The sequence below is a fragment of the Bos mutus genome, chromosome 13 (genome assembly GCF_027580195.1).
Source record: "Bos mutus isolate GX-2022 chromosome 13, NWIPB_WYAK_1.1, whole genome shotgun sequence".
In the NCBI taxonomy this organism is placed as follows: Eukaryota; Metazoa; Chordata; class Mammalia; order Artiodactyla; family Bovidae; genus Bos; species Bos mutus.
Genome location: NC_091629.1, coordinates 5,008,734 through 5,035,693, shown reverse-complemented (window position 1 = coordinate 5,035,693; position 26,960 = coordinate 5,008,734). Strand labels below are relative to the sequence as shown.

The 26,960-nt window shown below is 42.9% G+C and overlaps 1 protein-coding gene across 3 annotated transcripts in view; it reads right to left on the bottom strand.

Annotated features, from left to right (window-relative positions):
- Nucleotides 1–26,960, bottom strand: part of SFMBT2 (Scm like with four mbt domains 2) — a 177,850-nt gene that overhangs the window by 65,268 nt on the left and 85,622 nt on the right. For all 3 annotated transcript variants that reach the window (XM_070380908.1, XM_070380909.1, XM_070380910.1), the window contains 3 exons: nucleotides 26,014–26,111; nucleotides 2,618–2,710; nucleotides 1,269–1,416 (listed from right to left, as the gene is read on the bottom strand). In XM_070380908.1, the coding sequence (XP_070237009.1) occupies nucleotides 1,269–1,416; nucleotides 2,618–2,710; nucleotides 26,014–26,111 (339 nt within the window). The remainder of the gene's footprint in view (nucleotides 1–1,268; nucleotides 1,417–2,617; nucleotides 2,711–26,013; nucleotides 26,112–26,960) is intronic.

Below are 26,960 nucleotides of genomic sequence, written 5' to 3'. Positions count from 1 at the left end.
CCCTGGAACTAAGTCTCCTTGTAGGGAAATCCTCATTTTGAGGACTCAGTGAATTTGGCACTGGAAACAGGGGAAGCAGTGTTTTGGAGAAACATTATAATCAGGCTGAATTCCATTACTGCAGAAGTTTAATGAGAAGAAGCAAGGGCCGAGATGGAAACAATTCAAAAGCATCTCTTCCGTGGGGCTGACACTGGAGGATGAGTTAGGATAAAAGCCCAGCAAAGTATAGTCATTCCACAGTAAGTGCGGTGCAACACAACTGATGTCCATATAACCCAATCTCCGGAGATCTGAAGAGATGAGCACAAAAGTCCTGTTTTATTTGAGATTATCTGTCAAAATCTCCGCGGAACTTTAGCTCTTTATTCTTGTTTTTTTCTCTTCCTTCATTCCCTTTCTTTTCCTATCCATCTTCTCACCTTTCATCTCTCTGCATCTTCCCTGGATAAACTGAGAACTACAAGGACAGGAAATCACATCTGTAAAGTACAGCACGGTACTCACTGATACTATGGTTTATGGATCTCAATTTAAGAGGACTGGAACGCAACCTGGTTCCCAACTTAATTACTGTCATGTCTTATGGAAACAAAGTGCTGAAAATCTGAGAGCAACTGGGCTCTGGGGGAAAGTCAACTTATTGGAAATACCGTTTTAAAGAAATGTTTCATTAGCAGGTTGCTGCCTTTTTAAAGCCACAGCTCAGACACGTTCAAGTTTTTAATCCCAATCACTTGGCAATTCTGTACCCTCTCAACACACAGCAGAAACACAGCTGCCAATCATACAATAACAGAAGGGTAGCAATGTTTCACAGAGGAGCCCAGGGCCACATACCTCCCCAGGGGATGGAGCTGTGTGTGTGTGTACACATGTGGGTGCTAAGTCACTTCAGCCGTGTCCAACTCTGTGTGACCCCATCAATTGTAGCCCGCCAGGCTCCTCTGTCCATGGGATTCTCCAAGAAAGAGTACTCTGGAGTGGGTTGCCACGTACTCCTCCAGGGCATCTTCCCGACCCGGGTATCAAACCTGCATCTTCTGTGTCCTGCGTTGGGAGGTGGGTTCTTTACCGCTAGCACTGCCTGGGAAGCCCCAGGAGCTGTAACAGACCCTACGTCAAGCTAACCAAGAAGCACACTGTATCCCACTGCATCTGAAACATTTATGGCATAAACAACTCCACATCAACAAAGGCATCACGTTGGTGACAATACGAGTCCTCCTGAACCACCCAAACGCTGTCAATTTTCACAAAACACAAACCTTTGGGAGGGGTGAGATTGACTCCGTTTTTAAGGCACCACTGTACTGGTAAAATCCCCAAAGAGTCCGCATGGCACAACATCGAGAGTTTACTAGGCTCTGGTCTGAGGTCATCAATAGTCACTTGAAAAAAATGATTGTTAAAAACCTGAAAGAAAAGACAACAGCACCCAGGGTTAATTCCTTGAGATGAACAAATAATGCTCTGAAGGAAGACTGGCACAGCTTTCAAATGAAGTAAATGTATTTCACCCCAATGGTCGCAGCAATAACTGCCGTTTCAGTATATATTCTTAAAGTGGTCCCATCATGAAAAAGTTTAAGTTGATCATTTCAGTCATATTAATGGAACTAAAACGCATGTTGGCTAGAATCTAAATGTGCTGGATTCTTCCACCATTTATAAAATGATATAAATAGTAGATAAGCTCAGTCCCTCAGTCATGTCTGACTTGTGACATCATCGACTGCAGCCCGCCAGGCTCCTCTGTCCATGGAATTTCCTGGGCAAGAACACTGGAGTGGGTTGACATTTCTTCCTCCAATAAATAGTATGTGTGTGTGTGTGTATGTATGTATGTATACATGTGTGTGTGTATTTAAAGTAGAAACACATACTTTAGATGTTACGATAGGTGAGTTCACTGAGACTTCTTTGATGGGGAAGGGAAGTTATAATCTTAAAAGACTATCAGTTCGTTAATAAAAATGTCTTTACATGAAATGGTACTTTCATTTTAAATCTGCGAATTGTAGATGTATGACTTTTCCTTTAATCAGTGAAAGCAGATGAGAGAAAGGAAGCGAAGTGTTCTCTGCCCCCTCACTCCAGAAATAGGACTTTGCTTATCACCATTTTCAAGTATTTTCAAAACAGATCACATGGGCTATAATCAGTGTAGCAGGAGGAGCCCAATTATTAGTACAAAGACTATATATGCAAACTTATCAGCAGTTCTTTTCATGAGCACACACAAATGGTAGGCTCAGTGTCATGTGGCTATTAAGAGAAGGTGGCACATATTCAGTGGCTGAGTTCACTGCTATAAACTCAGTTTCTCGTCGGCATCTCCTCCAAGTCACTGTAGGACACAAGTGTCTGCATTCTGTACTATCAGAGGACAAGTGATGTTCACCCAACCGTTACAAGAGGAGGCACCTGATCAAACTCGCTCCATGATGTAAGTGACCAAGACGGGAGCTTAAGACAGGGCTGGGCTGCAGAGGAAGCCCTCTTTCCTGGGTTTACTTGGCATCGAGCCTATTCCCTCGGGTTGGCTTGGAATAGAAAGACTTACGATGCGATCCACTCCAGAGGTGGAGGTCAGGAGCAGGGGATGGATGCTCACCTTGGTCACGGATGCAGGGCAAATGTGACTCATGTTCACGGTCTCTAGCTTCATCCCAACTGTGAAGAAATGGCTTCTCAAATCTGCATGGTCCTGCAAGGAAAAGACTGAAACTGTTAAAAAGACCTTGTATTGTAAATTAACTCAGTAACTGTCCGGATGCTTCCTTTGAATGTTTTAGTGGGCGACCTACAACAGACTGAAATAATTAACCCTCTCCAGCCTCTAATTATGGAAAGATACCATGTGTTTAGGGCTTCCCTGGTGGCTCAGACGGTAAAGAATCCGCCTGCAATGTGTGAGACCTGCGTTTGATCCCTGAGTTGGGAAGATCCCCTGGAAAAGGGAGTGGCAACCCACTCCAGTATTCTTGCCTGGAGAACTCCAGGGACAGAGGAGCCTGGAGGGCTACAGTCCATGCGGTTGCAAAGAGTCGGACGCGACTGAGAGACTTTTGCTTCACTTCATTGTGTATTTAATTATTTTCTTCAGGCTTAATTGTTTTTCCAAGAGAAAAACAAGCCTTGGTGGCCATGCTGAAATTTGTACTACACAATTAAAAAAAAAAAACAAAACACCACATGGCTTTGATTTTCCTATCATGGACAGACGTGCAGCACAGTAGTGGAAGCAACCCGTCATCTAAAACACAGCGGGGGCAGCCTCGGAAAAGGTGGCCTCTTGCTACTGGAGTTACTTCGCAGGCTTTGGGGAGGATCAGGTGGGGGGATACAGCTTGTCTTCTCTGCATTCAGGGTATCAGTGATGGGTACTGATACTGGTCCTTGGACATGTGGAGACAACACATCCCGAAACAGCCCAGCACCCAATCAGAACCTGCCTCCTGCTCTATAAAGATGAGCTACATCCCCCATTTAATAGGTGCCTGGCAGTTTTATAGACAATTCACCAAAGCCTTGTGTGTGTGAGCAGAGGCTTCCTGTCTTCTCAAGAAAACACATTTTCAGTAACCGCTTCAGCTACCCAGCAACAGATGAGGCTGGTGGGACTCTGGCCACCAGGATTTATCTTGCCAAGATGGAGGTCACCTCGTAACTCACGGTCTTTATAAACAGCAGTGGATAAATAAATGTCTTTGCAGCGTGTCCCTGAGGAAATAAGAGCTGCAAGTAAATCCTGCTGTTTCTAAATACATCAATTGGGTGTGAGAAGTACAAACGCAGCCGGGGATCTATGACTTCCTTTGATCTGCCAATGTAAAGTGGATTTTTAAAAATCTTTATTGAAGTATAGTTGATTTACAATGCTGTGTTAGTCTCAGGTGTACAGCAAAGTGATTCAGTTACACATACAAATATATGTGAATTCTTTTTCAGATTCTTTTCCATTACAGATTATTACAAGAAATTGAATATTGTTCCTGGTGCTATATAGTAGGTCCTTGTTATCTATCTAGTTTATATACAGTAGTGTGTATATTTTAATCCTAAATGTCTAATTTGTCCCAGACTCTCCATGTGACCTTGACCAGTGACCTGAAGTCTTCAGCCAATTTCACATCCATCCCTGTCTCAGCTCCAAGCCCCACCAGAAGGTTGCTCAATCACAACTCCCAATGCTGGGGTGGAAACCCTTTAATGCACAAGAACCCTACACTAATAACTGTCCCTTACCTGCTCCAATAGTTTGGCCACTTGATATGAAGACCTGACTCTTTGGAAAAGACCCTGATGCTGGGAAAGACTGAGGACAGGAGGAGAAGGGGATAGCAGAGGATGAGATAGTTAGATAGCATTACGGACTCAGTGGACATGAGTTTAAGCAAACTCTGGGACAGACTGAGAACAGGGAAGGCTGGCATGCTCAGTCCATGAGATTGCAAAGAGTCGGACATGACTTGGCATCGGAACAACCCCAATGACCTGCTGTCCTATTTTACTCATAGGTGTCTAGAGGGCCCTGCTGCCCCTTAGAAATAAAGCATTAAGTCTTGGACAGAAATGTGGTCCACAGACAACCTTCTCTCTCCAAGGCTGTGGACTCTATAATAAATCCTTATTGTTAATGACTTCAGGGCCTCCTGAATTAAACTGTGCATCTAGGTTAAAAGGGGATCACTCTGTGTACATACCACCCTCTCATCTTTCTAGAGTCCCTGCGCGCCTCTGTGAACCTCTGAACATCTTCCCCTCTGTTCATACTTAAGAAATATCACCACAGCAAAACCATATGTAGTCACATGTGGGATGAAAATAAAATATTAATGACATGAACATTTTTAAACCATTAAAATACCGTTAGCAACACTTTGTCTTGATGACAATAAAATATTTTAAAATAAAGTTTAGTGAACAAAGGTTGAGAAACAAGTTTTCCTTTGTGAATCACAACTGAGGTTTCCTACACTTCAATTTTTTCTACTAGGATTCAGTTGCAAGCACACAAATTTCTTACTCGTGCAAACCTATCTGGTTTTGTTCCAACCTATGTGAAAACTCTTGAGCTTTCTTCTTTAAAATACTGCAAAAAAAAAAAAAAAAAAAGAAAGAAACTGAATATTTTGAGGGATTATTTGCAACCATAAGCAGGTCATTTATATTCTGGTCTCGAATATCCATGTCTATCAGTCACAGCAAACACCCGCTTCCAACAATACAAGAGAGAAGTCTACACATGGACATCACCAGATGGTCAGTATCAAAATCAGGTTGATTATATTCTTTGCAGCCAAAGATGGAGAAGCTCTACAAAGTCAGCAAAAACAAGACAAGGAGCTGACTGTGGCTCAGATCATGAGTTCCTTACTGCCAAATTCAGACTTAAATTGAAGAAAATAAAGAAAACCACTAGATTTTTCATGACCTAAATAAAATTTATTACAATTATGCAGTGGAAGTGAGAAATAGATTCAAGGGATTAGATCTGATAGAGTGCGTGAAGAACTATGGACGGATGCTCGGGACACTGTACAGGAGAAAGGGATCGAAACCATCCCCAAGAAAAAAAAATTTGAAAAAGCAAAAAATGGCTGTCTCAGGAGGCCTTACAAATAGCTGTGAAAAGAAGAGAAGCAAAAAGCACAGAGGAAAAGGAAAGATCAACCCATTTGAATGGAGTTCCAAGAATAGCAAGGAGAGATAAGAAAGCCTTCCTTATAATCAGTGCAGAGAAACAGAAGAAAACAATAGAACGGGAAGGACTAGAGATCTCTTCAAGAAAATGAGAGATACCAAGGGAACATTTCATGCAAAGATGGGCACAATAAAGGACAGAAATGGTTTGAACCTAACAGATGCAGATGAGATTAAGAAGAGGTGGAAAGAATTATACAAAAAGATCTTCATGACCCAGATAATCACGATGGTGTGATCACTGACCTAGAGCCAGACATCCTTGAATGTGAAGTCAACTGTGCTTTAGGAAGCATCACTATGAACAAAGCTAGTGGAGGTGAAGGAATTCCACTTGAGCTATTTCAAAACCTAAAAGATGATGCTGTTAAAGTGCTGCACTCAATATGCCAGCCAATTTGGAAAACTCAGCAGTGGCCACAGAACTGGAAAAGGTCAGTTTTCATTCCAATCCCAAAGAAAGGCAATGCCAAAGAATGCTCAAACTACCGCGCAATTGCACTCATCTCACACGCGAGCAAGTAATGTTCAAAATTCTCCAAGTCAGGCTTCAACAATACATGAACCGTGAACTTCCAGATGTTCAAGCTGGATTTATAAAGGCTGAGGAACCTTAGATCAAATTGCCAACATCCACTGGATCATCGAAAAAGCAAGGGAGTTGTACAAGAACATTTATTTCTGCTTTATTGACTATGCCAAAGACTTTGATTGTTTGGATCACAATAAACTGTGGAAAATTCTGAAAGAGATGGCAATACCAGATCACCTAAGCTGCCTTCTGAGAAATCAGGAGTTAGAACTGGACATGGAACAAGAGACTGGTTCCAAATAGGGAAAGGAGTATGGAGAGGCTGTATATTGTCACCCTGCTTATTTAACTTATATGCAGAGTACATCATGAGAAACGCTGGGATGGATGAAGCACAAGCTGGAGTCAAGACTGCTGGGAGATATATTAATAACCTCAGATAGGCAGATGACACCACCCTTATGGCAGAAAGTAAAGAAGAACTAAAGAGCCTCTTGATGAAAGTGAAGAGGTGAGTGAAAAAGTTGACTTAAAACTCAACATTTAGAAAACTAAGATCATGGCTTCCAGTACCTTCACTTCATGGCAAACAGATGGGGAAACAGAGGAAACAATGAGAAATTTTATTTTCTTGGGCTCCAAAATCACTGCAGATGGTGACTGAAATTAAAGCCATGAAATTAAAAGACGCTTACTCCTTGGAAGAAGTTAAGACCAACCTAGACAGCATATTAAAAAGCAGAGACATTACCTTGCCAACAAAGGTCCTTCTAGTCAAAGCTATAGTTTTTCCAGGAGTCATGTATGGATGTGAGAGTTGGACTATAAAGAAAGCTGAGAGTCAAAAAATTGATGCTTTTGAACTGTGGTGTTGGAGAAGACTCTTGAGAATCCCTTGGATTGCAAGGAGATCCAACCAGTCCATCCTAAAGAAAATCAGTCCTGAATATTCATTGGAAGGACTGATGCTGAAGCTGAAACTCCAATACTTTGGCCACCTGATGGGAAGAACTGACTCACTGGAAAAGACCCTGATACTGGGAAAGACCAAAGGCGGGAGGAGAAGGGGACAACAGAGGATGAGATTGTTGGATGGCATCACCTACTCAATGGACAAGAGTTTGAGTTAACTCCGGGAGTTAGCGATGGACAGGGAGGCCTGGCGTGCTGCAGTCAACGGAGTTGCAAAGAGTCAGACACAACTGAGCGACTGAACTGAAATGAACTATTGACTATCCCTTATTAATAAACATGAGCTCCAAATTTCAAAAAGGAACTTGGAAATTTTAAAATATATCCTTTTCTGCTCAGATCTAACTTTCACTTTCTTTAGGTCATTTTTTTTTTTAATGAAATCTTACAAATTTCAAATTACTTTTTAAAATTTTAGTTACTTATTTATTTTTGGCTGTGCTAGATCTTTGTTGCTGTGTGGGCTTTTCTTTAGTTAGCGAGCAGAGGCTACACCACAGTTCAAAAGCATCAATTCTTCGACTCTCAGCTTTCTTTATAGTCCAACTCTCACATCCATACCTGACTCCTGGAAAAACCATAGCTTTGACCAGACGGACCTTTGTTGGCAAAGTAATATCTCTGCTTTTTAATATGCTGTCTAGGTTGGTCATAACTTTTCTTCCAAGGAGTAAGCGTCTTTTAATTTCATGGCTGCAGTCACCACCTGCAGTGATTTTGGAACCCAAGAAAATAAAGTCTGTCACTGTTTCCCCATCTATTTGCCATGAAGTGATGGCACCAGATGCCATGATCTTAGTTTTTTGAATGTTGAGCTTTAAGCCAACTTTTTCACTCTCCTCTTTCACTTTCATCAAGAGACTCTTTAGTTCTTCTTTGCTTTCTGCCGTAAAGGTGGTGTCGTCTGCATATCTGAGGTTACTGATATTTCTCCGAGCAGTCTTGACTCCAGCTTGTGCTTCATCTATCCCAGCATTTCTCATGATGTACTCTGCATTTAAGTCAAATAAGCAGGGTGACAGTATATAGCCTTGACATACTCCTTTCCGTATTTGGTATCAGTCTATTATTCCATGTCCATTTCTAACTGTTGCTTCTTGACTTGCCTACAGATTTCTCAGGAGGCAGGTCAAGTGGTCTGGTATTCCCATCTCTTTCAGAATTTTCCACAGTTTGTTGTGATCCACACAGTCAAAGGCTTTGGCATAGTCAATAAAACAGATGTTCTTCTGGAACTCTCTTGCTTTTTTGATGATCCAATGGATGTTGGCAATTTGATCTAAGGTTCCTCTGCCTTTTCTAAATCCAGCTTGAACATCTGGAAGTTCACGGTTCATGTATTGTTGAAGCCTGACTTGGAGAATTTTGAACATTACTTGCTCGCGTGTGAGATGAGTGCAATTGTGCGGTAGTTTGAGCATTCTTTGGCATTGCCTTTCTTTGGGACTGGAATGAAAACTGACCTTTTCCAGCATTTTCACAGCATCATGTTTTAGGATTTGAAATTTCTCAACTGGAATTCCATCACCTCCACTAGCTTTGTTTGTAGTGATGCTTCCTAAGGCCCACTTGACTTTGTATGCCAGGATGTCTGGCTCTAGGTGAGTGATCACACCATCGTGATTATCTGGGTCATGAAGTTCTTTTCTGTATAGTTCTTCTATGTATTCTTGCCACTTCTTCTTAGTATTCTTGCCACTTCTTAATATCTTCTGCCTCTGTTATGTCCATACCATTTTTGCCCTTTATTGTGCCCATCTTTGCATGAAATGTTTCCTTGTTATCTCCAATTTTCTTGAAGAGATCTCTAGTCTTTCCCATTCTATTGGTTTCCTCTGTTTCTTTGCACCGATCAGTGAGAAAGGCTTTCTTATCTTGCCTTCCTATTCTTTGGAACTCTGCATTCAGTGGGTATATCTTTCCTTTTGTCCTTTGCTTTTTACTTCTCTTCTTTCCACAGCTATTAGTAAGGCCTTCTCAGACAACCATTTTGCCTTTTTGTATTTCTTTTTCTTGGGGATGGTCTTGATCACCGCCTCCTGTACAGTGTCATGAACCTCCATCCATAGTTCTTCAGGAACTCTTATCTGATATAATCCCTTGAATCTATTTGTCACTTCTACTGTATAATCATAAGGTATTTGATTTAGGTCATACCTGAACGGTCTAGTGGTTTTCCCTACTTTGTTCAATTTAAGTCTGAATTTGGCAGTAAGGAGCTCATGATCTGAGCCACAGTCAGCTCCCGGTCTTGTTTTTGCTGACTTTGTAGAGCTTCTCCGTCTTTGGCTGCAAAGAATATAATCAATCTGATTTCAGTATAGACCATCTGGTGATGTCCATGTGTAGAGTCTTCTCTTGCATTGTTGGAAGAGGGTGTTTGCTATGACCTAACACCCAAAAAAGATGTTGTTTTCATTAGAGGGGACTGGAATGCAAAAGTAGGAAGTCAAGAGATACCTGGAGTAACAGGCAAATTTGGCCTTGGAGTACAGAATAAAGCAGGGCAAAGGCTAATGGAATTTTGCCAAGAGAATGCACTGGTATAGCAAACACCCTCTTCCAACACTGCAAAGGAATTCAGTCAGAGAAACATCAGAACTACATGATTTCTTGATATCCATTCCAATTCTGTGTTCTGCCATCATCCATTCATTTGATCAGCATCCACTAAAAACCACTGGGGCACCACCCAGTGAGCTTCCCTGGAGGCTCAGTGGTAAAGAATCTGCCTGCAATGCAGGAGACCTGGATTCAGTCCCTGCATAGGGAAGATCCCCTGGAGAAGGGAATGGCTACCCACTCCAGTTTTCTTGTCTGGAGAATTCCATGGACAGAGGAGCCTGAGCCTGGCGATCTACAGTCCATGGGGTCGGAAAGAGTCAGACGTGACTGAACGACTAGCACTTTCACTTCGCTTTCACCACAGACCAGGCCACCGGATGATGCACAGAATACACACAGTGAAAACTGCACTTGTAAAAGGCGGAAGGAAGAGACACACAGAGAACAACGATGGTAGACGCAGGCTTAGAAGAAAAATTCAGAACAAATACTGTTTTCACTTGTAGCATCAAAAAGCATAACCACCAAGACACTGGCAGTCCAGGGATTTAAAAGCGTGAAACTTAATTTTGAATATAAAAATCATGAGACTTCGGATGACAATGAAATGATTCTGGGAAGGTGGAACAGTAAATTCAGTTAGAGAGGCTGGGTCTTAAAATGCTGCATTGAGGTTTTTAGGTCTGATCCAAAAAGCAGAAGTAGTCATTCAGCACTCCTAATAAATACAGAGATTTTTATGATAAAAAAAATTCAATGCCAGTGCATTTCCAAATAAGCCAATATACAGACCTTCTGAGCTCAGTGTGTGTGCAAATAAATGTACATACATATGAATATATGAGAAAAGGCAAAGATATTCTCATTGGAAAACAAATTTAGTTCGAGCCCATTTACTTGGGCTATTAATAGTCAGAGAACACGCGTTCATTTACAGACACCAGCTAATCATTTTTGATTCTAAGGAGAGACTGAGGGAAGTGTTGCTGACCCTGGAAATGATTCAGAAAACTGATGATCTGCTGAGAGATAATGGGAAATTCACTGAGGGTTGAAAGATACATCCTGGCCTCTGCAAAGCTCCGAAGAATCCTTCACACCTCTCAATTACTGGATCAAGAATGACGCTGTTCCTGAAATGAGGAGCAAGTAGTAAATCCTCAGGACATTTACAGATGTGCCTGTCACATTCACGCAATACTGTTTATTCAAACGAACCAGAGTCCGGTTAAACTGCTTATGGAAAATCCCCTTTCTTTTAAGACAGGCTGGCAATGTCATTCCCATTTTCATTAATGCCTATACATTTTATTTTTGCCCTCAAGTAGTTTTATATTGATTAGAAGTAAAACACCATTCATTTTACTGAAGGGCTGTCTTACCAGCCTACCTTAACAATCGCTCTTCAGGGAATCTTATTTTCAGTCGAATGACAATGTAAAAGAGATTATTATATACATCAACTTCCATAACCCACGCAAACCTCATCAGCTTTATTTTTCCTAAACCCACAGAGCTTTCACTCTCTCAGGAAATCAGTCCTGAATATTCATTGGCAGGACTGATGTTGAAGCCGAAACCCCAATACTTTGGCCACCTGATGAGAAGAACTGACACATTGGAAAAGACCCTGATGCTGAGAAAGACTGAGGGCAGGAGGAGAAGGGGACGACAGAGGATGAGATGGTGGGATGGCATCATTGACTGGCTGCACAAGAGTTTGAGCAAGCTCTAGGAGTTGGTGATGGACAGGGAAGCCTGGCATGCTGCAGGCCATGGGGTCGCAAAGAGTCGGACACGACTGAGCAACAACTGAACCGAAGAGTCAGAGACTCTGCACTGACACTAGCTTGGTTTGGATTAAAATATTCAAGCAGGGAGAAACAGTAACAGCAATGAACATATTGTAAATACTTCTGAGCACCTTCCTTGTATTATTATTTCCCCTCACAGCAGACTATGGGGTGGGATCCATCTTACAGACAGGAAACTAAGACATATAGAGGTTAAGTTACCTAAACAAGGACACACAGCTGACAAGAGAATGCATGTGTGCCTGCTAACTCTGCAATGCCATGGTCTATAGTCCGCCAGGCTCCTCTGTCCATGGGATTCTCCATGCATGAATACTGGAGTGGGATGCCATTTCCTTCTGCAGAGGCTCTTCCAGACTCAGGGATCGAACCTGCATCTCCTATTTCGCCTGCACTGGCAGGCGGGTTCTTTACTTCTAGAGCCACCTGGGAAGCCAGGATTCAAATCTACATGGTCTGACGCTAAGAACATGACCTAGCCATCAGATTACCTAGTCGTCTGTGATTAGCCATGGAACAGACTGAGAAGCAAAGACCAAAATGGCTCTTTTCATTTTCCAACTGCTAACAGTTAAGCAAGCCAAAAAATAACAATAAATAAAACCCTTATTTACAACCTATATGCTCCTAAGATGCTATTTCAAAGACAGATATTGCCAGGTTAAAAAGTGATAGCTATTAATACTGACCACTTTCTGCAAACCTCCAATTACTGCTGTCAATTCACAGCACTTGTTGATGGCTCAAGAAAAAACTGTCAAGATAAAATTCTGACACTAGAATTACCTCCCAATGGTTGTATACAATCGGTCTTCATCAACAATGAACCAGTATTTTTTACTAATTGCTTTCATGTTCTTTAAGGCATGGAGATTGAAGAAATGCATACAGCAAATGCTTACAATGCTCTACAAGTTATCAGTCATCGAATCCTATCTGTCGTAATGATATCAGTGCTAACCCAGATGGGTTCATCTGATAAATGGAGTTCATCCAGGAAACGTGCCCAGCTGCCAAGTCCACAGGAGTCCCAACCTGCTGGTGGTATTTTCAATACTCTGTATTAAGTGCTAACCTGGGTACAGAATGAAGTAAAAAACATGTGGTTCCCAACACTGAGAATCTTGGAATTTAGTTAGAAAATGAATGAGATGTGAATGAGATATGATAAAGAAGCCTGGAAAAAAAGTGTGCACAAAATGCAATATATTTGGCATTCTGCCCAACGTCTTCCTTTAATTCGCCTGTGAGGCAGAGGACATCAGACAACCTCAGAGCACCCCCAGGTACATGCTGGTCCCCGAGATGCCTTTAAAGGGCATCTTTATCTTTAAAGGGACCCTTATGCCTGGGGAAAAAAGCATGACCTGAAAGAATCAAATATCACCATTTAAGAAACACTGCTGCCCAGAGCGGGCTTCCCAGGTGGCGCAGTGATAAAGAATCCACCTGCCAATGCAGGAGACGTAAGAGATGCGGCTTCAATCCCTGGGTCGGGAAGATCCCCTGGAGGAAGAACTGGCAACCCACTCCAGTATTCTTGCCTGGGGAATCCCTTGGACAGAGGAGCCTCATGGGCTACAAAAAGTCAGACACGACTGAGCACACACTGCACAGAGCTGCCTGAATATTGGTCACTGGCAGAGCAGCAAAGCTTCAGGGTGAATACTGAGGTTCTCTATGACATAGACAAGTGCCAGAGTATTAGCCCACAGGAGGTGAACAGTACTGACTGAGAGGCAGAAGACAGGGAGAAAGGAAGAACATTTTAGGGTCACCTCATCTCCCCAGTGCCTCCTTGATCTTAACCTACTGATTGCTCTCCATTTACTTGAGGAGCTGGCAGCGCTTACAATTTAGCACACGTGTATCACAGGTTCTCCAAACAGCCAAAGCTTCTTGCCAGCCCTGCTTCATAGATAAAGATAAAATAGATAAAAATAGATAAATACACCCCACATGATACAAAAATAGGAAGACTGTGGCATGGGGGAGAGGGAGTTTAAACTAATTAACAAGACACAATTAAAATGTACTCGGTGAAGATTTTCATGTAAGAAAAGCAGTGCCTCACTCCCTGTCCAGAAACCAAACTTTTACAGCCCCAGTTCCATGATTAAATACTCCAGGAATCTCCTTCAGTGGTGGCTATTTGAGCCTCAATCTTTAATCCTCTGGTTCTAGTTTTGCTCATGAGGATATAAAAAATGGGCAAAAAACAATATGCAATTCAGTCCCCTTGCACATAAGTATCAAAATCTTTTAGCACATCATACACAAAAACACTGCTATACGACCCAGAAATCCCACTGCTGGACATACACACCAGGAAACCAGAATTAAAAGAGACACGTGCACCCCAGTGTTCATTGCAGCACTATTTACAATAGTTAGGACATTGAAGCAACCTAGATGTCCACTGGCAGACAAATGGATAAGGAAGTTGTGGTACACATACACCATGAAATATTACTCAGCTATTAAAAAGAACTCATTTGAATCAGTTCTAATGAGGTGGGTGAAACTGGAGCCTATTATACAGAGTGAGGTAAGTCAGAAAGAAAAACACCAATACAGTATATTAATGCATATATATGGGATTTAGAAAGACGGTAACAATAACCCTGTATGCAAGACAGCAAAAGAAACACATATGTAAACAACAGACTTTTGGACTCTGTCGGAGAAGGTGAGGGTGTGATTATTTCAGAGAACAGCACTGAAACATGTATATTACCATATGTGAAATACATCACCAGTCCAAATCGATGCATGAAACAGGACACTCAAAGCCAGTGCAGTGGGAGGGGATGGGGAGGGAGGGGGGTTCAGGATGGGGAGCACATGTACACCCATGGCTGATTCAAGTCAGTGTATGGCAAAAACCACTACAATATTGTAAAGTAGTTAGCCTCCAATTAAATTAATTAATAAAAAAAGAACATTTCCCAGTATAATTTTTTCAGTTGCAACATGCCAGTTTTTTTTTTTTTTTTTTTTCTTCAGGGACCTCAAACATTGCATAAGCATCTTTTCAAAGGCTTCATTTAATTTGCATAATTTCTAAGAATAGGCTTCAGAACAGTCAAAGGAGGGTTTTAATTAGTCTTACACATATATATTATCAATACACAATGGCCTAGGCCTTAATTCCTTCATTCACATCAGCATGTTCTGTTATGCTAAAAAAAAAAATCCAATGCAATTTATCATACTGTTCCTCTTTTGTCTTACCAAAGACCTAGTTCTCATATGGTCATTAGATAATTACCCTCTTTACATTAGTTTCATCTAAAAATGGACATTAAGATGCCAGCATTAATTAAATCAATAGCATTATTATATTTCAATTTGCACTTAATTAAACTCACCCAACGAAGTCTTTATTAAAAAAATAAAAAATCCATAAGCTGAACACTAATAAGTATTTCCATTTTTTACTTACAGCTGTAAATACCAATTTTTATCAGCTAGTCCTGCATTCAATCAAGTCAAAAAGCAGTCATGAGAAAACCTAGTACTACATACTTCAACCCCAACCACAAAGATTTATAACAGGTGATTGTAGCAGGACTATTTCCAAAGTTAAGTTCCCAAACTGATACCCTGTTTGTTTTAAAACAACAGGGGCAAGGAGAATGCCTTTCACTGATTAATACTTAGAACACCACAAAAGCACTGTAAGTGGCTAGAAATTCAACCTTACTTACAGCACCACTGTAAGAAAACAAAACAAAACAAAACAAAAACAGGAAAACAAACACATAGGTAAACAGTGATTACGGGCTTCCATAGAAGTTCAGTAATAAAGAATCTGCCTGTCATGCAGGAGATATGGGTTGGATCCCTGGGTCAAGAAGATCCCCTGCAGGGAACAGCAACCCACTCCAATATTCTTGCCTGGAGAATTGCATGAACAGAGGAGCCTGGCGGGCTACAGTCCACGGGGCCACGAGACTTGGAGACGACTTAGCAACTAACCAACAACGAAGTGTGGCAAGTGGGATCCTAGTTCCCTGAGCAGGCAAATCACAGCAAAGATAGCCAAGATGGACTGTGTTTCTAAATTCTCAAGTGTTTAGAATTAAAATCAAGACACTACCTAGCAGCCTACAGGCAACAGCACAGGGGCCCACAATCCAGACTTCACTATTTTTTTTTTAATTATAGTTTCTTTACTTTGCCAGCAAAGGTTCATCTAGTCAAGGCTATGGTTTTCCAGTAGTCACATGGATGTAAGGGTTGGACTATAAAGAAGCTGAGTGCCAAAGAATTGATGCTTTCGAACTGTGGTGTTGGAGAAGACTCTTGAGAGTCCCTTGAACTGCAAGGAGATCCAACCAGTCCATCCTAAAGGAAATCAGTTCTCAATATTCATTGGAAGGACTGATGCTGAAGCGGAAACTCCCGTACTTTGGCCACCTGATGCGAAGAGCTGACTCAGGTGAAAAGACCCTAATGCTGGGAAAGACTGCAAGCAGGAGAAGGGGACGACAGACGATGAGATGGTTGGATGGCATCACCGACTGGATGGACATGAGTTTGAGTAGGCTCTGGGAGTTGGTGATGGACAGCTAGGCCCGGCATGCTGCGGTTCATGGGGTCACAAAGAGTCGGACACGACTGAGTGACTGAACTGAACTGATAGTTTCTTTAAAACGCTGTGTTGGTTTCTGCTGTACAATGAAGTGAGTCAGCCCTAACCCTCCCTCTTGAACCTCCCGTTCCACCCGCTGGATCATCACAGAACGACGAGCTGAGTTCCCTGTGCTAGACAGCAGCTTCCCACTAGTGAGCTGTCTTGCACATGGCAGTGTACATATGTCAATGCCACTCTCCCAACTCACCCCACCCTCTCCTTCCCCAACTGCGTCCACATGTCCACTCTCTGTGTCTCTATTCCCTCCCTGCAGATACCTTCATCATTACCGTTTTTTTTTGACTCGTTATATATGTGTTTATGTGATGTTTGTTCTGAACTCTCGACACAACTGGGCTTTGAGATTTTCACCATTACCTTTCCTGTTGGACCAAGCTGCCCTTTTTAGCAGGTCTCACAAGATTTTTTCCAACACACGTAAAAACAGGTTGTCCCCACTGTGCTTTCTGAGTTCTGTGAGGTAAGGGCTACAGTTCAAGAACCCAGAACATGTGAAGAATAACACACACAAGCCCCTCCTCTGGTTTCTCTAAGTGGCAAAGGACGAGCATTACATAAACTGATGTGATTCACCATCCCAGAGAGGCTGTCCTGTCTGAGTCTTTAAAGAGATGAGAAAGAGCAAGAAAGTGGGGGAATTGCAGAGATTGAGCTCCCAAGCCTGGGTGTGCAGGACCGGAGTCCATGTTAGGGCAGCCCAGGGCCCACCACTGAGCAGAAACTCTGAGGTCAAGTCAGCAACACCAGCAGGATCACAGGGCTCCAGCCCCCAGGCCAGTGAGAACATGATCTGCTGTCTAAGACAGGCTCTCTTTCAAAGAACCATTGGGTTTTAGTTGACGAGAAAGAAAGAGTCACCACGCGTCACACCTTTTGTTCAGTCGCTAAGTCACATCTGACTCTTTGTGACCCATGAACTGCTCCTCTTTCCTTCACTGTCTCTCAGACTTTGCTCAAATTCATGTCCATTGAGTCAGTGATGCTATCTAACCATCTCATCCTCTGCCGCCCCCTTCTCCTTTTGCCCTCAATCTTTCCCAGCATCAGGGTCTTTTCCAACGAGTTGGCTCTTCACATCAGGTGGCCAAAGTACTGCTTCATTATTTGGTATCAGACATGCTGCTGGGTGGAACAGGGACTGTCATGCTCAAGAAATTAAGTTCGGGCCCTACAGAGGGGGCCTCGAGCAAATTCAGGAAGAATCCAAGGGTCCCACCTGAAGGCCAAATTCAGCTACAAGTCTTATGGTGTTGCTGTATTTAGCTGCCCAAGAAGGAAAGAAGTCGGTCGCCATAGAAACCGTAACCTGACAACCTGTGGTAACAGCAGTTCACACTGTCTCTTACCCCTTTGGCCACACCAGACAGAATGAGAAAGGAAAGCTCTCTTGGCTACTCTTGACCTTCTCTCTCTGGCCTGTGACCTTGGTCTCAGATGAGAAAACAGACGAGGGTTTCTCGTCTTAACTAAGGGTTAAGTTGACAAACACACCAACAGGTACATAATTCAAAGTTGGAAAGAGCTAAAGAAATACCAGATGTGGATTGTTCCATGTGTTACGAGCACAGCCTGTACACTCTGAGCGGTGAAGAAATACGTGCACGGAATGTCTGTCTTTATGTGTCTGTGGGGAAAAAAAAATCACAATGGCCACACAGAGTATCTTTTTTTCTCAATTAGCCTTTTCTCAGTGGTCCCTTCTCTCTGTTTATCAAACATGAACTTATGGGAAAACAAGGAGCAATGAAAAGTGAGACAGGCATCACCTAAGATGAAACCAAACTAGGCTTAACTTACCACTTTGTCCTTAGTAGAAGCCCCTTATTTACAGATGTCAAGGGCACTTAACATCTATAACGCGTTGTCAGTTACAGATACATAACTTTGGATCCGTTCAACCGCTACCCAAGTCAGAGACGACAGAGGCTGAGCTGTGAGGGCGTCACCAGGAGACTGGGAGTCTTATCCAAGCACTCCACCAGGCACACCTTTTACCTGCTGTGAGTCCTGACAAAGTCAAAGCCTCAGCTCTCACGACCTTGAACCCCTTTAACCTCCACCACGGCCACATGTATTGATGGGAAGCTGGTCAAGGCGGCCACGATGGATGGGAACTTTTATCCAAGTAGAGATTTGTACTTATGTCTTCACTAGCCTACTCAAGAAGACATACTGAGTGCTTCCTATGGCTGAAGTGTTCAAGGCGCCAGCTCATGAAAATAGAAGCAATCTGCTCTCATGGAGCGTACATTCCAGGAAGAAGAAATGGAGCAGACCCAGAGAAAGCAACCTGATGCACACGGCATCAGGGGATAAATGCCAAGCAGGCTGCAAGGCTGGGGAGATGGCGTGAGGATGCTTTTTCTGACTTTAAGCAGAGACTTGAAGACAATGAGGGGGGTGAGAAGGGGAAATCACGCTCCAAGTAGAGCATCACCGCAAAGGCCTGTGAACGCGCATCTCTGTGCCCCGGACAGATGGCAGAGTCTGGTGGCAGAGCAGAGCTGATGAGGCCTGTGAGCAGCAGAGGTGCTCAGAGAGCACGTGGGGATCCCAGCATCACACGGGGTCTGATCAGGAACCACACAGCAGAGGAGTGACATGATCTGAATCCTGTTTCAGAACAATCCGTCTGGCTGCTCTCAGAACAGACTGCAGAGGGGCCATGAGTGAACAAGCCCAGAAACAAATTCTGAGACGGACGCAAGAGTCCAGGGAGGATGGTGGCTTGGACTAGGGTGCTGGTGGCGGACACAGTGAAGGGTGAGTGGACTCAGGATTCTGGATCCTTCCAGCAGAGCCAAGAGGCTCCTAGACGAGCGGAATGGAGGCGTGCAGACAAGAACAGGCACAGGAAGCAGGCCTGAGAAAGGCCTGCCTCCAGGGTCAGGAGGCAGGTTAACAGGACCCAACAAGGACGTGAAGTCTTCCCTAAATATAAGAGTGGCCCACTGCACCCACAGTTTGTACCAACCATACAATGTATACCAACACCCCTAGTTTCCCTCCAGGCGGCCGGAAGATGGGTGCCTGCTGGGCAAAGGGCACCTACAACTGCCTGCCCCCCACGACTGCCCCGACACCCTGAGTCTCTCCCGAGCACCCCCAGGACATGTTGGGCCAACGTGCTGCGGGAGGAATTAAGACCATCCTGTGCACTTTCTCTGGAAGAGGACTCTAGGTAAAGAAGCGTGTGTGGGGGGGTTTCCAGCATTCACTGCATTCATTGTCTTTGCTGATTTTGCCAGCTGTCTTTTATTCTTTTTAAGGAAGCTTTTTTTTCTTCCCTAATTTTACTTGTTTTTGGCTGTGCTGGGTCTTTGTTGTTACGTGGGCTCTCTAGCTGTGGGAGCTCGGGGCTGCTCTCTAGCTGAGGTGCATGGGCTTCTCATGGCAGTGGTTTCTCTTGCTGCAGAGCACAGGCTCTAGATAGGGTTCACTGGCTTCAGCAGTTGCAGCTCCTGGGCTCTAGAGCACAGGCTCAATAGTCGTGGTACACGGGCTTAGTTACTCCTGGCATGTGTGATCTTCGTGGATCAGGGATGGAACCCACGTCTCCAGGGTTGGCAGGCAGATTCTTTATCACCAGGCCACCAGGGAAGCCCCTTGCCTGCTGGATCCCTCACTGTAATAAACTACAGCCGTGATTATAGCAACCTTGAGTCCTGGTGAACTACCAAACCGAGGAGGGGGTAGGGGCAGATCCGAGGCCCCTGACCTGGGAAGCACGCTGGCGTTTCCGGCCCCCACCTCAGTTCTTCACTTAGAGCTCCCTTGACTCTCCCTTGACTCTCCCGCATGTCTCTAAATAGCTTCTTCCGCATTTCAGATTGAGGATTTAAGCTTTTTTTGTTGCTGTTAACGAATGGAAAAGAGTATTCAAACAATTTCGCTTCTTCAAGAGGTAAAAATGAAGAATGGACCTTAGTGACATTTCTTTTTTTTTTTTTTTTTTTTTTTTTTTTTTTTTCTAATTTTATTTTATTTTTAAACTTTACATAATTGTATTAGTTTTGCCAAATATCAAAATGAATCCGCCACAGGTATACATGTGTTCCCCATCCTGAACCCTCCTCCCTCCTCCCTCCCCATACCATCCCTCTGGGTCGTCCCAGTGCACTAGCCCCGAGCATCCAGTATCGTGCATCGAACCTGGACTGGCAACTCGTTTCTTACATGATATTTTACATGTTTCAATGCCATTCTCCCAAATCTTCCCACCCTCTCCCTCTCCCACAGAGTCCATAAGACTGTTCTATACATCAGTGTCTCTTTTGCTGTCTCGTACACCGGGTTATTGTTACCATCTTTCTAAATTCCATATATATGCGTTAGTATACTGTATTTATGTTTTTCCTAGTGACATTTCAAAGAACGTTCTTCCCTTGCAATTACGAGGTGTGGTCACGAATGAGGTGCTCTGAAGAGTCCCTGCTGTTCCTGGGCTGAGCATCTGTATTCCTCTAAGGAAAAAGGGTCTGTATTTCAATCACCTGGCAAATTAGGAACTGCTGTTTCTCATTTGCAGGTCTTTTTGATGTAAATGGCAGTTGTCCGTGAAACCTCTGTAATTTAACATTTACAAAAAGAGGGGTCACCATGGCAGATTACGATTTATTTATAAGAACTGCAGAAAATGAAAAGCAGCAGTAATTATAAAAGGCTTATGAGTGTCTCGTATATGAAACACTACATTGATTATCATTAGATTCTTACGGTCTAGTCTCCCTTGGTCCTATTTTTAAAACTTAACTAAATTCCCTCAAATCCACTCTTTATATTTTAATACATACTTCCTGAATTAGAACTGAAGCAGGTAAGAAATCACTGGCCAAAAACTGATTTAGCCCTGTCCTTCATTTTTCATGACAAAAAAACTCTTAAGAGAAACCCAGCCTGGTAGTCCCTTGTGAAGACAAAAGTAAAAAGTTTTCATTGAAACTGGGGCATTTCACTTTATCTGACAGTGGGATGTATCGTAAATATATGATGGCTTACAAAGGTAACATAAAATGTTTAAAAAAAAAAAAAAAAAAGCCAGTGAGAGGCCTTGCTGATTTGTAGCACAGGAATATATATGTAATATTTTCTCTCAAATAAATTAGTATTGTTTTTGGGATTAGTCTTTATCAAATCTATTGGGTCTCTAAATGATGAGACTGGTTTTCAAGAACAAAAGTTCACTATTTTCCAATAACAAAAAATATTTTTTTAATCCCTTCCCCATTTTTAGCACTCATTTCATTAACTATTTATGTTTCTTCTGAAGATACGTTTTTAAATTTATCTGCACTTTTCAAATAGGGAAGTTAGAATTCTCAGTAAAATATGGCATCCGAAAATCATTTAATGTCCTCTCTCAAATCAAGGGCAATAAATTGTCTCTTGTTTTAATTCAACTGCTAAGAGAGTTTGAATCTCATCCCATGCCCCCATGTAACATATCTGAATAATTTACCTCCATGCATGTGGAATTACTCAGTAGAAAATACTACTCTGTGGTTTCTGAGATTACTGTACATACATGAAATATGGTTGTCCTGGGTGGAACCGCATCTCTTTAAAAAAAAAAGGCACATCCACCAAGAACCTGCGAATCTGACCTGGTTCAGAAAAAGGGTCCCTGCTGCTGCTCTCAAGTGAAGCGGAGGTCACGAGGCATCAGCACGGGCCCACACTGAACGGTCAGTGACCCCACAGGGGAAATCTGGACAGACACGCAGGGAGAAGGCCACATGCAGAGGGAGGCAGAGACTGGGCTTCGGCTGCAGTCACATCCAAGCAACAGCAAGGACCGTGGGCAGCCCCCAGAAGTGAGGACAGACTCCAGGGACCCTTCTCCCTCAAAGCCTTCTGGGGGGCACGCTGCCGACACCTGGGTATTCACTGCAGTCTCCACGACCGCGACAAAGTGCATGTCCGTTGTTTTCAGCTACACAGCTTGTGGCACGTTATTACAACGGTCTTTGGAAACTAACACGGTGGTCGTTCTCACGATTTCAAAATTAACTGTACAAACATTCACTGCATACAAAGTCTGGTTCAGAAAATTTCCCCTTTCTTTTCCACCAAACTGAAATAAAAGGTAACATTTATGAAAGGGTTTCATAAGCTTAAGAACACAGAATTTTCAATTCAGCCAATTTTTATTTATTAAGTGCCCACTCCATACACCCTTAGGCCCTGTGAAAAACAGAAAACATTCAGTATCTACTCTTTAAAGCAGCGACTGTACAGCACAGGGAACTCTGCTCAATATTCTGTAATACTTTAAGTGGGAAAAGAATTTTAAAAAGAACAGACACATGTATATGTGTAACTGAATCATTTTGCTGTACACCTGACACTAATACATCATGGTTATTCAACTATACTCCAAAATAGAATAATTTTTAAAAAGCAACTGTTAATTATAAACAAAATACTGAGGATGAGGACAATTCTCAGGTACTCCATGAAAATAACATGGTTTCTAATAGAAAACATTAAAGTGAGAGAAGGAGGTAACTGGTGTTTTTGAGAAAAATATAAACAGTTATGAAACCTTGGAACTGGGTCAAGAGCACTATGCAGAGTAGCTACTTAATAAACAGCTAACAAGTTAATTATTAGTTAAAAATATACATGTGTGCTGTGTTGCTTCAGTCATGTCTGACTCTTTACAACCCCAAGGACTGCAGCCCGCCAGGCTCCTCTAGTCATGGGATTTCCCAGGCAAGAATACAGGAGTGGGTTGCCACACCCTCCTCCAGGGGATCTTCCCGACCCAGGGTTAGAACCCATGTCTTTCACATCTCCTACATTGACAGGCAGGTTCTTTACCACTAGCACCACCTGGGAATCTCCTAAAAATATATAAGAATTATTAATGTTTATATATTTTGAGTCTTGGTGTTCATAATTCTAAACAATAAATCTGCATATCCAATGACTCTGTGACTATTCATATATTACTAACTCAAAATATTTCAAATCAACGAGTAAAATGAATTTGTCTGTTCAAGAATTCATTCCATATTTGAGAAATATTTACTGAATATGACTTGCCACTCCATACACCCTTAGGCCCTGTGAAAAACAGAAAATATTCAGTATCTACTCTTTAAAGCAGCGACTGTACAGCACAGGGAACTCTGCTCAATATTCTGTAATACTTTAAGTGGGAAAAGAATTTAAAATTCTTTTCCCACTTAAAGTATAGGCCAGGAGTTATGTTTCACTGAATGAATGACATGAGAACTTTACCCTACAGTCCAAGCTACAAGCCTTTAAAAAAAGGGAAGTCCCGGATAAAGATGGCAGATTAAAAACCCACATTAATTTCACCTCTTCCTAGATGCTAACCAAAATTATAGTAAAGTCTTTTAAAGACACAAAGCCACTCAATCAGCAACTAAAGAACCGAAGCTAAGGACCTCCCTGGCAGGCCAGTAAGACAGAATGTGGCTAAGACTCCATTGCAGGGGAAGTGGGTTCAATCCCTGATCGGGGAACGAAGATCCCACATGCTGCTCGGTGCAGCCAAAAGAAAAAAAAAAAAACAAGAGAAGCTAAAACACACATGAACAAGGAATAACTAAACTTACTCAACAGAGCCAATTAAGCCTCCTGCAGGAGAGCTGAGACCCAGTCCTATGAACAGGGCAGAACCTTCAGAAGGCTCAGAAACCAGTAACAGCAGGTATGTCTCAAACTGCGGGTAAATGGAAGGTGATAAAGCAAGAAGCGTGGGGGGATTTCTGAGAGGCAGTCAGACCCCAGGCATCCTTCCCTCCCCAACTCTACAGACCAGGGGTCCCCAAGTCTCCTGTGAAGAGGATGAAGCAGGTGGCCCCTAGTCTGTGGGTGCAGGTACATACAAACTCAAGGTGGAAACCCCGAGCCCTCTTTCTGCTACTCAGCTTCTAGAACGCAGGCAGCTGGACCTGAACCCCTGGTGGGAAGTTGAAATTCTCCTCCTCGGAAATCAGCTAAAGAGAAAAAATCATCATACAAAGAAGAGGCTCCCGTACAAAGGAGGTCCTGCTACACGGCCCAGCCAGCCCTCAGCATGCACATCTCCCTCTTACTCCAGGGCACGGTGAAGGGTTCTCAGACACCCAAGGACAGCCTCGAGCGAGAATGGCAGAAACCAGAAGCAACATGGAGAAAGCAAACTATTCCGGGAGAAAAAAAAACTTGACAAAGTCAATAATTCCAACAAGAAACACTCATGATTCCAGGCTGAAAGAACAGGAGGCCATAAACAGGAGCAGTCACAGAAAAAAATGCCAAACAAGTGCTCGTGGAAACACAACAGCACACGTGAGTGGAGAAAACATCTGACAGCAGAGCAGACGGAGCCGAAGACGAAAAACTGAAATGAAGGGAAAAAAGTTACAGTGCCAGGCTGAGAGCCCCACATCCACATAGTCACAGGTGAAGAAAATAAGAGAGACGGAAGACAGGACTTGAGAAGAAACACCTCCAAAATTAAAAGGCGTGAGTGGCGGTCACCCAACGTACCCTGCACTCTGGATGGACACAGACACCTATACAGGTCAACCGTCGTGAAATTTCAGAAGAGTGGAGAAAAAGAGAATATACGGTGCCAGAGGAGGAAAGGAAGAATGAGTAACTCCGGATTCTCGACAAAAGGGACAGCCGACCTAGAATTCTAGACCCAAGCTATCAGAGACGTACAGAGACAGAACCACAACTCTTTCAGTCCCTCAGGATGAGGGCAGGGCAGGCTGCCAGTATGAGAGGCTGGGCTGTATTTTATCATCTTCGTAACCTGAGGACAAAACGGCAGAGTAAGCCAGCTCCAGATTGTTAATGACACCTGACTCGTCCTGACCACGCTCTGCAGAAGGTCCCAGGGCCCCCTTGAGGCCCCGCTGCCCAGAGCAGATGGGAAGGTTCGAGTCATTGCACAGAAATGTGGTGCTGGGTGTGTTCTGAGAACCTGAGGTGGACAAGCAGAGACTGTAAGCCGTGGACTGCAATCTGCTTCACTAAGGGATGTCCAGCACCTGCAGTTCAGGATGCAGTCTGGCTGATGATCCAACTAGCTCCCCAAGGTTAGCTCAGGACTGTGCCTACGTAACTTTCCTGAAAACTCAGTGGAAGGTGAGGCCTGTTTAGCACCCAGGCCATGTCCGGCTATCTCCACTCCAGAGAGCAAGAAAATGCCGTCTCCTCCAACAATCAGGGCTGGTCTTGCTCCTCATGTACATGGTCAAGAGTAAGTCGTGTAACGTTAAGGAAAACATAGGTAGGTAGTAACAGGACACGGACAGGCAAGGACATGGTTAACACCAAAGTCAGGGATCTGGTTACCCAGAGCCAGGAGTTGTCTGAGCCATCATGGGAAACAACATTTTTTTATCAAACAAATAACAAAATTAGATTGCTCTATTTTCTTTGGTTTCTTTGGTAAGGAGTGAGAAGGTGAAAATGAGATTTCTATAATCTTATATGATGGAAAAAAAAAAACCTGTAAATCTTGAAAAAAAAAATTTAGTCAGATTCGGATTATCTCATAATATACTTATTAATTATTTAATAAAAAGGTTCTAAGCATTATCTTGGAACGTGGGTATTTGGGAAGATTATAAAACCAAGCGAAATGGAACAGACACCGTTTTAAACAGTTAAAATGAACACCAATCAAGAAGGTAGCTTTTTAAATAGCGGGAAGTACTGGGAGGCAGGCAACTCCTTAAAACAGGGTTTATTCTTGAAAAGAGTAGATAAATTGCAAGGAATCAACATCTTACCTTAAACACTTCCATTGGAAGAGGAAACTTAGCAGCGTCAATAAGAGATTTCTCCAGAGCACGTTTCCACTCTGAGTCCGTCTTCAAAGGATAGATTTCTGTATCAACAGCAAATCACATAAGAGTTTAAGGGCTGAAACGTTCTACCGGGTGGTTCTTTGCTCAATTTTATCTTCTCAGGGTTTCATAATAACTTGGCAGGCTCAGTGGCGTAAGCATTCACACCCTGCCCGCCATAAAAAGCCACCTGCTAAAGAGATTTCCTTGAGTTAAATAGCAACTTGGGATTCTGCGATCCGAAATAAAGAATCGACTTAACAGGGCTCTTCTTCAGGGACTACCTGCATGCATTCTGTATGTAATTTGATGGAATACGTCACGTTCATCACACCTTCATCCATCCTCAGCCCCAAATTCCACACATCACCGGGGAAGTCATATCCAATGATGAAGAACTTATTATCTGGTAAGTTTCTAAATAAGAAAAGACTCTTGTCTGGCGTTTTCGGTTATTACAGCCTATTACTCACTAAATCTCTAAGCTCTCATATGCTAAAAATAGTCCACATAAGCCAGGAAATTATGAAAAGGTAGATTAAAATTTACCAACCAAGTTTAATATTTGTACTTGAAGTGTTGCTAACACATCACATGGTGCCCAGGTTTCTGCCCACGGTGGGGAGAAGGGATTTACGAAGGGAGGTTACACTGTCTGAATACAAAATTAGAAGAACAAAATTGGTGAGCGCTGTTTTTACCAGTTGCTGAAACTGCAGGGGAATTTTATGATCTGATCTCAACAGATTTAAGACCTTATCAAAACAGGATTTGCGGAAGCACTCACTTGAAGGAGATATGTTTATACCTTCGCTATATCAACTCAGGCTACTTCAGACAGATAGCTAGGATATGAATATCAATTTGAGCACAGTTAAAAGGCAACATTA